The sequence below is a fragment of the Halictus rubicundus genome, unplaced genomic scaffold, assembly GCF_050948215.1.
Source record: "Halictus rubicundus isolate RS-2024b unplaced genomic scaffold, iyHalRubi1_principal scaffold1404, whole genome shotgun sequence".
Classification (NCBI taxonomy): Eukaryota; Metazoa; Arthropoda; class Insecta; order Hymenoptera; family Halictidae; genus Halictus; species Halictus rubicundus.
The window spans coordinates 1,900-12,365 of record NW_027489945.1 but is presented as its reverse complement, the minus strand read 5'-3'; the positions used below and the strand labels follow the sequence as shown (position 1 = coordinate 12,365).

The 10,466-nt window shown below is 39.6% G+C and overlaps 1 protein-coding gene across 1 annotated transcript; it reads right to left on the bottom strand.

The window, feature by feature from the left end:
- Nucleotides 1-7,366: 7,366 nt before the first annotated feature.
- LOC143365143 (uncharacterized) lies at nt 7,367-10,006 on the bottom strand. The gene is made up of 3 exons (XM_076805068.1): nt 9,251-10,006; nt 7,942-9,033; nt 7,367-7,399 (listed from the first exon to the last, which is right to left on the bottom strand). The coding sequence occupies exons 1-3, from the start codon at nt 10,004-10,006 to the stop codon at nt 7,367-7,369; spliced, it is 1,881 nt and encodes a 626-aa protein (XP_076661183.1).
- Between the last annotated feature and the right edge of the window lie 460 nt (nt 10,007-10,466).

Genomic DNA, 10,466 nt, shown 5'->3' with positions numbered 1-10,466 from the left:
TGAATACTAATTATGCAGAAGACATAGACAGAGAATAGACATAAAGTACATTTTTATTTATATGTTATATTAGTAAATTGATAATGTTGCGGATAAAATAAATCTTATACTATTGAAGACTTTATCAGCGAAGCTTTTTATGTTTTTGTGGTTAGTCCAGTCAATTTTTCAGTTGAATGAATCCAGCACGAAAAGAAACAAGAACACTGCAGGAACATATAATGACATTCAACCGTCTCAAACCTTGACAGTAAAGTATGAAGGACATAGCCACGCGAAAGAGAATTTTCGACAGACACCCCTAAATATCAGCGACAAAGAAACCGGGTTGACCTTCACATCGCGCGAAGTTTACTATTTAGAAATTGATTATTAATTATTTTAAAGTAATTCATTATGTTTCCGTTGACTTGGCGTAGGCTCAGGAATACGAAACGTGTAACGTCTAGAATGACTTACAATTAGCACACCTTTGAACCGATGAGACTTTATGTACCGAACAAGCAGCCACCGATCGCCCCTTAGTAGATAATATCTGATAACTGTATCCACCCACCCCCAAAATCCAACGCATTCGTACCGATAGGAAATAGTATTTAAGCCTGTAAAACTACAATAAAGTGTCAGAGTTCTTGTGTTAGTCGAAGAAACTAAACGCTTTGTTTAATTCTAACGCCTATCCGACCGAGTATCTACGGAACGCGATCGTGAGGCGCACCCACTTCATTACAGTACGTTTTCCCCGTAGCAAGCGTTCTCCTCGTGCGACACAGTAATGTCGCAGAAGAAGGCGTCGTAGAGGGAGAGAGAGCGGGACTCCCTCTGAACGAGATGGCAAGCTGCTGCGCTGTGGAACGTCACAACAGTGCTGGTCGGTCCCCACTGCAGGGTGGGCGAAGTTATAAACCCCACCACCGCCATTGGGACCGGGGGTGCAATGTACTGTCCTATCTCAGGGGTGGTTGCCACCACGTTTAAAAATAAAAATAAAGGAATACGAATCGTTCTGCTACTGTAGCCACAGAAACGAAGCGTATACTTCAAGTTATCCAACGCCTAAATAAATTCACTCTTGTAATTTTTATAAGGCAACACACATCAGTCACTTTTTATTCTTAATCCTACAATTATTGAAATTATAATCTTCTTTTCAACTTCACCTCTTCATGTTTATCATAAATTTATAAAGCCCACCGTCTACTATTTATACATCTACAATCTAGAACGGTTCTCTTGTTAATTACCTTACATAAAGCACTGTTGCTCCATGGAACATATTGACATACCATGAACTAATAAGAAACTGATCTAATGAAATCGATCTTGAACAAATATAGAGTAAAACAGTGATACGGGAGGATCAATATCAATCAAACTGGATCTCGAGGCTATTCGGATCATGCTTGAAGCGAGATTCCGTGGGCCAACAGGTTGTTCAATGGGGCTCCCGGTTCGAGCATGAAACAAGAAGAAAGACGAATGGTTGGCTGAAATCGAATGAGTGTCTTTTGTTTTGTCAGTAGAACGAGGAAAAGTTGAACGAATTGTAACGTGAGGCGTCGTGTCGCGTCGTGTCGACTTTCCCTCGACGGTACCGGAGCTTGTTGGGGTACTCTGGGTGGAATCAGGGGCTGAACGTTGGCGGAGATCGTTACCGAAACCACTTCAGTCTTTGTAAACTACAGGGGTATCTCCATAACAGACATATTGTCGGGTCTGCCGAGCGACAGTTCTAGTAGAAGTGCTACATTCTATGTAATGTCCCGAACGTAGAGAGGGATAGCGATTTAAAGACAAAAAGGGACTGATGTTCGACGCTTCGACACTTTGCTTCTCCTTTGTTTACATTCGTCGACCTTTTCACGCCTGAGACTTGAATCGTTTATTACACGAGTAATTGTAATCGTAATTATATCGCGTTTGGTGTCATTTCGCTGGTTCGGTCGCCGAGCGTGGATACCGCTTGACTGATATCAAGGGGGATTCCCCAGTAGTGGGGACGAAAATGTTGACAGTCATGGTACTGATCTTTGCGACAGTTATGGAGATAATAATCTGCATTGTAACAATGAAGTCGGGTCCATAACTATTCAAAGGGTATAGCCGGATAAGATGGTAAAAAATGCCCTTAGACTGAATGGGCCACTGATAGGGCGTCAAGAAATAGTGCGTTCGCATAAAGAATCCTGACAATTGCGAAGCAACGGGGAAAGACACGCCGAATAATTTCAATCAACCTGCGGGAACCACGTCACGGTAAATGCGAAATTCGTAATGCGTCGCATATGACTCAGAAATCGTGATCGAGACGGATCGACACGCAATTTCAATCCCCTGCTAATATTTTTGCATTCCTGAAATTGGAATCTGTGCTAATGTGTACGACTCCATTTCAAGGAAACTGTTCGTACCACAGAAAAATTGTCAAGACGTTCTGTTTTTTCAGTGAACAATTTAGCTACTCAACAAAGTTTTTCAAAATAAACCAACCACTCTTTCTTAAACTTCTGAAATTGTGATCTGTGGTCGAACGGAGGACATTACTCGAAGTAAATAGTGGAAACAATTCATTCTACACGAAAATTGTACAGATAAATATTGTTCAATGTTCAATTTAACCCTTTGAGTGTTCTCAAATATCGATTTGTTTAAATAGTTCGTGCATTAATACTAAAACTAGATGCCGTGTAAAAACGACGGATTAAATGATTTTTAATCTACGATCGCTGACGAGACTGTGCAAACGCATTCACGGAATAATGGTACTAGAATAATGATGCAAAATAAAACACTTGAGTTGCACAAGAACGTGCTGGGAAAACAAGGAATTTATTTATCCGAGGAAGTACCTCGGAACGATCAAGTAAGAAGAAATACGATCCAGATTTTCTCTGTCTAGAAATTTTCCAATGAGAAATGAAAATTTCGTGTTCATGACAAATATTTACCAAATGCAGTTGTTAAATATTCAAGACAGGCCCGAGTAAAGAAAAATAATAAAAAGTAACACTGAGATTTTTCTCTACGAAAAAAAAAAAAAAAAAAATAATTGCAATTTTTTCAAAAAATTTGTGTTACTTCAGGACATTAATTCTTCTGATATCTTAAAAACATTAAGGTCGTTTAATCCAATTTTTAAAAAGTAGTCTTTTTAGAAGTGTCCGAATATTACGGTGACAGATTGTATGTCTTTGGTCGTTACAGTTTTATACTGTTACGAGCCAGGGCTGCGAGCAACGCGAGAGGCCGGCGAGGGGTTGTTACCCCAGGAATATGGTTTCTATTATTAGTTAATATTGAAATCTTTGTTGATTTGAATTAGGATTAGTAAGCCTCGTAACTTATATATAATTCAATTGATACAATCCGAGCGGTAAGATTGTATCATGTGGGAACGTTCAATTATTAGATTAGGATATTAGGCAATAATTAAGGGTTGTAGATTACGCGAGTTAACAAACAAGACAATTTATTCTGAATTGGAATAGTTACAAGTGTAATTGTCTGTGTCGCGAGTGAATGTGGTAAGTGTACAATTAGAGATATTGTTACCTAGTGATGCACGGTGTTGACGCACTGGCAATGCGGGGTCGGAGAGCGATTGTTGAAAGACAAATAGAATATACACGAACTAACGGATTCTATAAGGTTACGTTTGATTCGAAAGGGACTTTTACCCGATCTCACTAGAACTGACTCTTACGCGTGTAACGCGACGTGACTGCACGATTACTATACCGCGACCGAATCACTTCTGAACCGCTTCTCGACTAACCGAAGAGGATGAAAATTCATGGGTTTATATACCCTAAAAATGAGAGGGGAATGAATCTGTTTTATTTTACGGTCGCGTACTCGTATTTGTCGTTTCAAGTGAATTTAAGGTTTGCAGCTGGATCTTTTGTTTATAGGGGTAAAATGAAGGGTTAGCCAGGATGTTTCCTATCAAAGACTATCTTGACAATACATTCCAGAAGGGGATGTTTTGAAGATTTCCATATTAGGAAATCGTACGGTGCTGTTACTGAATCATGCTTCGTGCCAGCTGCGTCCAGCCGGAGTACAATTATTAAACAAGGGGCCTGTTGGGACGCTTTTCGTTCTCAGAAAAAGAGATTAGAACTTCTAATCGAAATAAACGTGGAGAAACGTCTCCATACGTAACAATACATTACACGACGCTGTAATACTGGTACAACACTATCATCGAATAGGGAGTGGAAACGGAATCACCAGGTAGCAGTGCAACGCACGTATGCATCTTTCGCCCCAACAGATTTCATTAAGTTCTCGAACTCCTCCGATCGAATCGTTTGCATCCCGGCTGAATGGAAAACGATACCGCTCGAGAATGTGGCTGAAAAAACGCAGTATGCACAGTTTGTTACGAGGGAGCCTTAGGTATGTGTCGACCGTGGCCACATTCTTTGCAGGAAAAATCTGACCTAAAGGATACACAAAACGAAGAAATTGAATATATTGACGTGGAGGTGTTCTTTTAACTAAAATCTTCCTAGAAGCACCTTTTTGCACTCAAGCCAGTACTTCTCGTGATATTTTTACCGTTTTCCATATAGTGTACAAAATATACTATTCTAAAAATATTTTCAGTTGTTCAGGGTAATTGTTTAAGGACTCTTCTATTTCATAATGCACCTCTAAGCATTCCTCGAGCCCGACTCGTTGATAAATCAAGTTGTGGCAGAACTTGTACCGTTCGCCCTTTGTCCCCCACTCACACTCTGCGTCTTTTCTGCGTCGATTATTGAGGAACAGCAACAGGTGCGTCTAGGCAGCTCTGCTCTAAAGCCAGATCAAAATATTATTGCAATAAACGATTCATTTTATTTAAAATCGTTTGCATACTTCGAGAATAAAGCATTTTTTATTATTTCGATAAATCCACGTTCGCGAAAGCTCAGAGCATTTGATTTGAACAATAAAGCAATTCACTCATTGAACCTTCACTTCTCTTTCAAAATACTATTTTATTTAAACTGTGTAATAACGATCGTGTTACGAATGTTGAAAATAATATTGCTTTATTTGCTATCCATTTGTTTTATTTGATTTTCCGTCAATGAATTCACAGAGACGTTCGCTGAAATTGTCGCGCGTGTGAGGCAATCAGGATTTCATTTGTGCAAAAAGAAAAATCAAATTAATTTTGCACACCTAGTCATTCGATATTATAATGCATCGTACGATTCAGAGAGAAATTCTTCACGCTTCTGTAACCGTATGTTTCTCACATTTCGTAAGAAGACGTCTTCCGTTTAACAAATTGTAACAGATTAAAAGATGTTGCTAAAACGAACGTCAATATCGAGCGCGTTAATTAAGTATTCTTTCCATCGCATTGTTGTCTCACCACCCAGATAGCACACAGACGTCTTAAAGACGTCTTGAAAGTCCTACGAACGTCTCCCGAACGTCTCTAGAACGTCTCTAGAACGTCTTTGTTACAAAACTGTACGACTGTAAGACGTCTTTTAGACATCTTTTAGACGTCTTAGAGATGTTCATAAATGTTAATTAAAATAAAATAAATTTTAATGAATAAAGCAATATTTTATTGTTATTGTTAATATTTATTATAACATTCAAAGTAGACATTAAAATTAAAATTAAAATTAAACATTTTTACGTCCCGCGGTCGATCGCGCGAATCACGAGGTCGCGGACAGGACGCCAATAATAATAGTTCAGCTTTTGAGTCCACACGGCGAGTATAACCGTGTCTGCCTCGGGACACGAGACTTTCGGACCCGCGTAATATTTGGCCGACACTCGGCGGACCAAACCCCTTCGGCTGACTCTCACCGGGCTAGTCTCCTTCGGACGATGCTCGCTGGTCGTGTTGCCCAAGCTCGGTGTTGCGGACGCTGGTCGTCCCGTGGAAGAGGCTCCTCTGGGTGCTCGAGGGGCTGAGACTGGGCCCTCTCTCGGCTACGGTCGACAGGAGCCAGCGTGATCCGGGCGGGCGGCCTCCAGGGGATCTGCTCTCGTTGACCGGTCACGACGCGCACTTTCCCGGAAAAATTAGTTAGGCGGGCGATCGTCAGGGCCCCTTCCGCGCCCAGCAACCGCACGAACTGGTCCTGACCTGCCGCTGCTAGGCCGTACTCACGGGCGAGCTTCCGCAGCTGATATTTCCGGCCAGCGCGACGAGGCATGTGATTTCTCAATAGAACAATGTACGCGAACTAAAACAACTACGAAATCAATGGAAAAATCTGGTTCTCGAAGGCGTACCGGGCCACTGGTGGGCTACGAGGGTACGGATAAGAACACAGATTCAGTTCAATAAACAATCTGTTTTCTCGGAGGGTGTACCGAGCCACTGATAGGCTGCAGACGTACGGAAGAGAACACAGATTTAATACGGATATCGGAAATGACAATTGGCGAAATCAGATACGACGTATGGTGGGGATTTGATTAAATCGAGACGTGGTTAATATAATGATTATTTAATATAACGAAACTGTGTATATATACACCTTGCACTTATGGTTTAATTATAGTACGCGAAAGAAATTGCAAAGCTTGAAATAAGACGTGGAATGGGAAGGCGGAAGAGCTTCAAGAGACGTCGTCTTGCGGTGGAGTTCAGGACAGAACGAACTAATCAATTAATTATGGGCCACACTCGGCTCCTTCGGTTCGGAGTGGGTCAGTGGAGCGGGGGTGAGTCTGGGCATGAATGAATGGTGGAGTAGGAGGCATTAACGCTCGGAGTGGGGATCGCTGGACGCGATGACGTACTATCGATCGTCGTCGCGCGGTTTAGGGTGAGGTGTTTAGCGGGAAGGTGCGTGTGATGGTAAGGTGGATTGGTAACTCAACTATCGGATTGTTCTTATGTTCTATCGTGTTTGTGTTACAATGGTTGTGTACTTAGCGGCTATGAGTATAGAACAATATAATACAAAACAATATGATGACTTAAAACTACGCACACGTCGCGTGACGTCACAATTACTTTTTTAAAAACATGATTTCTGGGAAATAACTGTTGGGGTCACGCGCATGCCCAGCCGAGCGCGGCCGAACGTGCACGAGCTGGCGCGGCGGGAAAAACAAGTTCGCATCTCGTGAAGATGTTTGTCTTGTGTTTGCTATCGATCGTTTACCTTTCGTGTTATGCTATGGAGTGCATATCGTTATGAATAAATGTAGTTTACACTACGCGTACCAAGTGTCTCCCCGAATACCCCGGAACATCTCAACCTCAACAATAACATCAATCATTCTCAACCAAGTAATTTATTAAAGGGTTCGAAGGATATTTTTCCAGAATACAAAATTCCGTGCGATTCCCGCACTCGGTTGAAAACTAAACGATCATCAAATATTGTGTCCGCTATAAATGAGCATCTATTAAACTTGTAACAAACTGAAATAGGTATATTTCTTGAAATCAAAGAAACTTTAACAATTCGATTAATTTTCAATATCGATAGTGTTCCAGTTTCAAAAAATTCGAACAAGCAATTTAGGGCAATTTTATGCAAACTCGTATTAAACAGTTATATCGTGTCTCTGTTATAATTAGGTATAAGGATATGGCAGTGGATGTGAATGTACAACAACGTAGTCTTACTTTTAAGTATGTTTATAGTAGGAAGGTCCTAGAGCGACTGATCAGGTCAACGCGTGTGCGCTGTTCAGACGCGTGTCAGTATTATGTTTATAATTGTATAGATGTCGTTAGACAGGTATTACATTGATTTCTACCTTATCGATAGCTTACAGTTACAAGTATATATGTGTATATATAAACACTTCCTCTTAACTGTAAGTTCTTGTGATTATTGCAGAGGAAACACTTGTTTACTTTTTTCTTCTTTTAACAACAATACTTATCCTAAACTATACTTATATAAACAACAGTTATATCGTACATACTAGATTATTTTTACATTGTTCGAATTTTACATTACTTAGCTGTTTTGTTAGTAAGTCTGCAAGTTGCTTGTTAGTATTCAGTACATCATTAATTTCATTGTGTTCTGTCCTAATTATTGCTCTTGAGGTTTTACTTTCGTTAATTGGCTCCTCTTCAGTTTCGCTGGTATTTTTGAATATTACGTCTCTTACAATTATTATTCTTTTTTTATATTCGTCCCATAGGCGGTATCCATTGGTGGAATATCCTACCATAGTATATTTTTTACTTCTTTCGTCTAATTTCTTTAAATATCCCAGTTCTTTTGCGTGGGCGTCACAGCCAAAGATTTGTAAATTAGTAAGATCAGGTTTTTTCTTTATCCAATTTTCTGCTTGCGTTTTATCGCTTGTAGTTGTAGGACTTCTATTTATTAGATATATTGCCGTTCGAACTGCTTCACCCCACATTACTTTATTTATTTTTGAATCTAACGATAGAGCTTTTTCTAAAATAGTACGATTCAGCCTTTCTGCTTTACCGTTTAGCTGCGGCGAATACGGTACTGTAAAGTCTAAGATTGTTCCATTATTTTTGCACCAATCCTGTAATTCTTTGTTGGCGTATTCTCTGCCATTATCGCACCTTAGTTTTACTACTTTCCTCTCCCATTTTGCTTGACACTGTTTTAAGTATGATTTTACTATTTCGGTTACCTCGTGTTTACCCCTTATGGGAAAAACGGCAGCAAAGTGAGTAAAGTCGTCGAGAAAAGTTATAAAGTATTTCATCCCATCCCAAGTGGTGGGTTCTATGGGACCACATACGTCTGTATGGATAATTTCCAAAGGTTTCGACGCTCTATCTCTCTCTCCGTTAAATGGATTGCGTGTTTGCTTAGCCTTTATGCATATATCGCAAATTTCCGGATTATTATTGAATTTAGATATTGAATTCATACCTTCGCTTATATTTATTAGTTTTTGCATGTTTGCGAAGCTGAGGTGTCCTAATTTTCGGTGCCATTGTATGGTGTCTCTGTTTGTTGTCAACAGACTTTCCAAGGTGTTTGTTTTTTTCATGTCTATGACGTACAGCCCGTTCTGACTTCGTGATCCTTCAAGGAATTTGAAGTGATCCCTCTGGAATTAATATTACATTTTTTAATATACAGTTCTCAGTTACGACTTCACCTATGCATTTACCTTCCATTTTTACGGACTTTTTTGCGGTAGAAATGTCGTTATTAACGATTTTTACGTTTGTTAGCTGATTAATATCGTTAATCGTATGATTTGAAGCTCCTGAGTCGATTACCCATCCATTCGTTTTTATATTATTATTAACAAAGAAACATACCTTTTCATCAGTATATCTACCTGTTGCTGCAGTTTTATTTTTCCTAAAATAACAATCTCTCTCAGCGTGGTTGGTTTTTTTACAGATACTGCACCTCTGATTATTTCTTGAGTGATTTCCCGTATTTGTTTTAGGTTTTTCCTCGATTCTGTCTTTGAAATAATTACGTTCTGCTGATTTTTGCCTACAATACTTTGCTATATGATTAAGACCATTACATTTGTAGCATTTTTTAATTGACGACTTGAAGGCCAGATTTTCTTGCGCGGTTTCCTCTAATTTTAACCGGTTTTCCTCACGTTGCAATCTAGCTATAAGATTACTTAACGTTTTTTCTGCTAATGGCGTGGAATCCCAAGCACTAGCGAAATGTACGTATTGAGCAGGTAACGTGGCTAGTATTTTTGTGATTAGCATTGTGTCATCTATCGTTTGATTTAATGAATGTAATCTACAAGGCAGATTTTCAAGGGTGCTCACGTGTGTTGCTATATCACTCTCTTTTACGAAAGAATAGTTGAAAAATTCTTGTAGCAGTGCACACTTCTTTTGTTCGGTATCCTTCCCGTATATCGATGTTAATTTATCAAGCATCTCTCTTGAAGTTTTACAATTTAGGAGATGCATTAGCATTTTTCTATCAATCGACAAGATTATTGCCTTTTGCACTTTTGTGTCAAGAAGTTCCCATTCCTGCCTTTTGGCTTCTGACCAACTTGAGTCAGGTACGTTCTTTCCGGTAATTATGTCTTCCATATTTTAGTTTTATACGTTTTTTCTGTCCTTGACCTTGAATGACCTTGGACTAATTATAGTCACTGAATTCCTAATGAAAGGGACTATCATTGTAGGTGTTTAAAAAAGGGTGGTTCCATTTAAAAAAGTCAAGGTGACCTTGATATCTCCAAAAAAATGACATTGGTGACTCACCCTGTATATTCTGAATTGAAATAATTACAAGTGTTGTTGTTTGTGTCGCGAATGAATGTAGTAAGTGTAAAATTGGAGAAATTGTTACCTACGACGCACGGTTTTGACGCACTGGCAATGCGGGGTCAGAGAGCGATTGTTGAATGCCAAATAGAATATATACCGAACTAACGCAATCTATAAGGTTACGTTTTGATTCGAAAGGGACTTTAACCCGATCTCACTAGAATTGACTCTTATGCGTGTAACGCGACATGACTGCACGATTACTGAACCGCTACTGCAC

Coding starts and splice junctions, on each gene's coding strand:
- LOC143365143 (XM_076805068.1), bottom strand. CDS start 10,006: ATGGAAGACATAATTACCGGAAAGAACGTACCTGACTCAAGTTGGTCA. Junction 9,034..9,250: donor GTAGATATACTGATGAAAAG/GTATGTTTCTTT, acceptor TATTAATTCCAG/AGGGATCACTTCAAATTCCT. Junction 7,400..7,941: donor TAACAAAACAGCTAAGTAAT/GTAAAATTCGAA, acceptor TACCTATTTCAG/TTTGTTACAAGTTTAATAGA.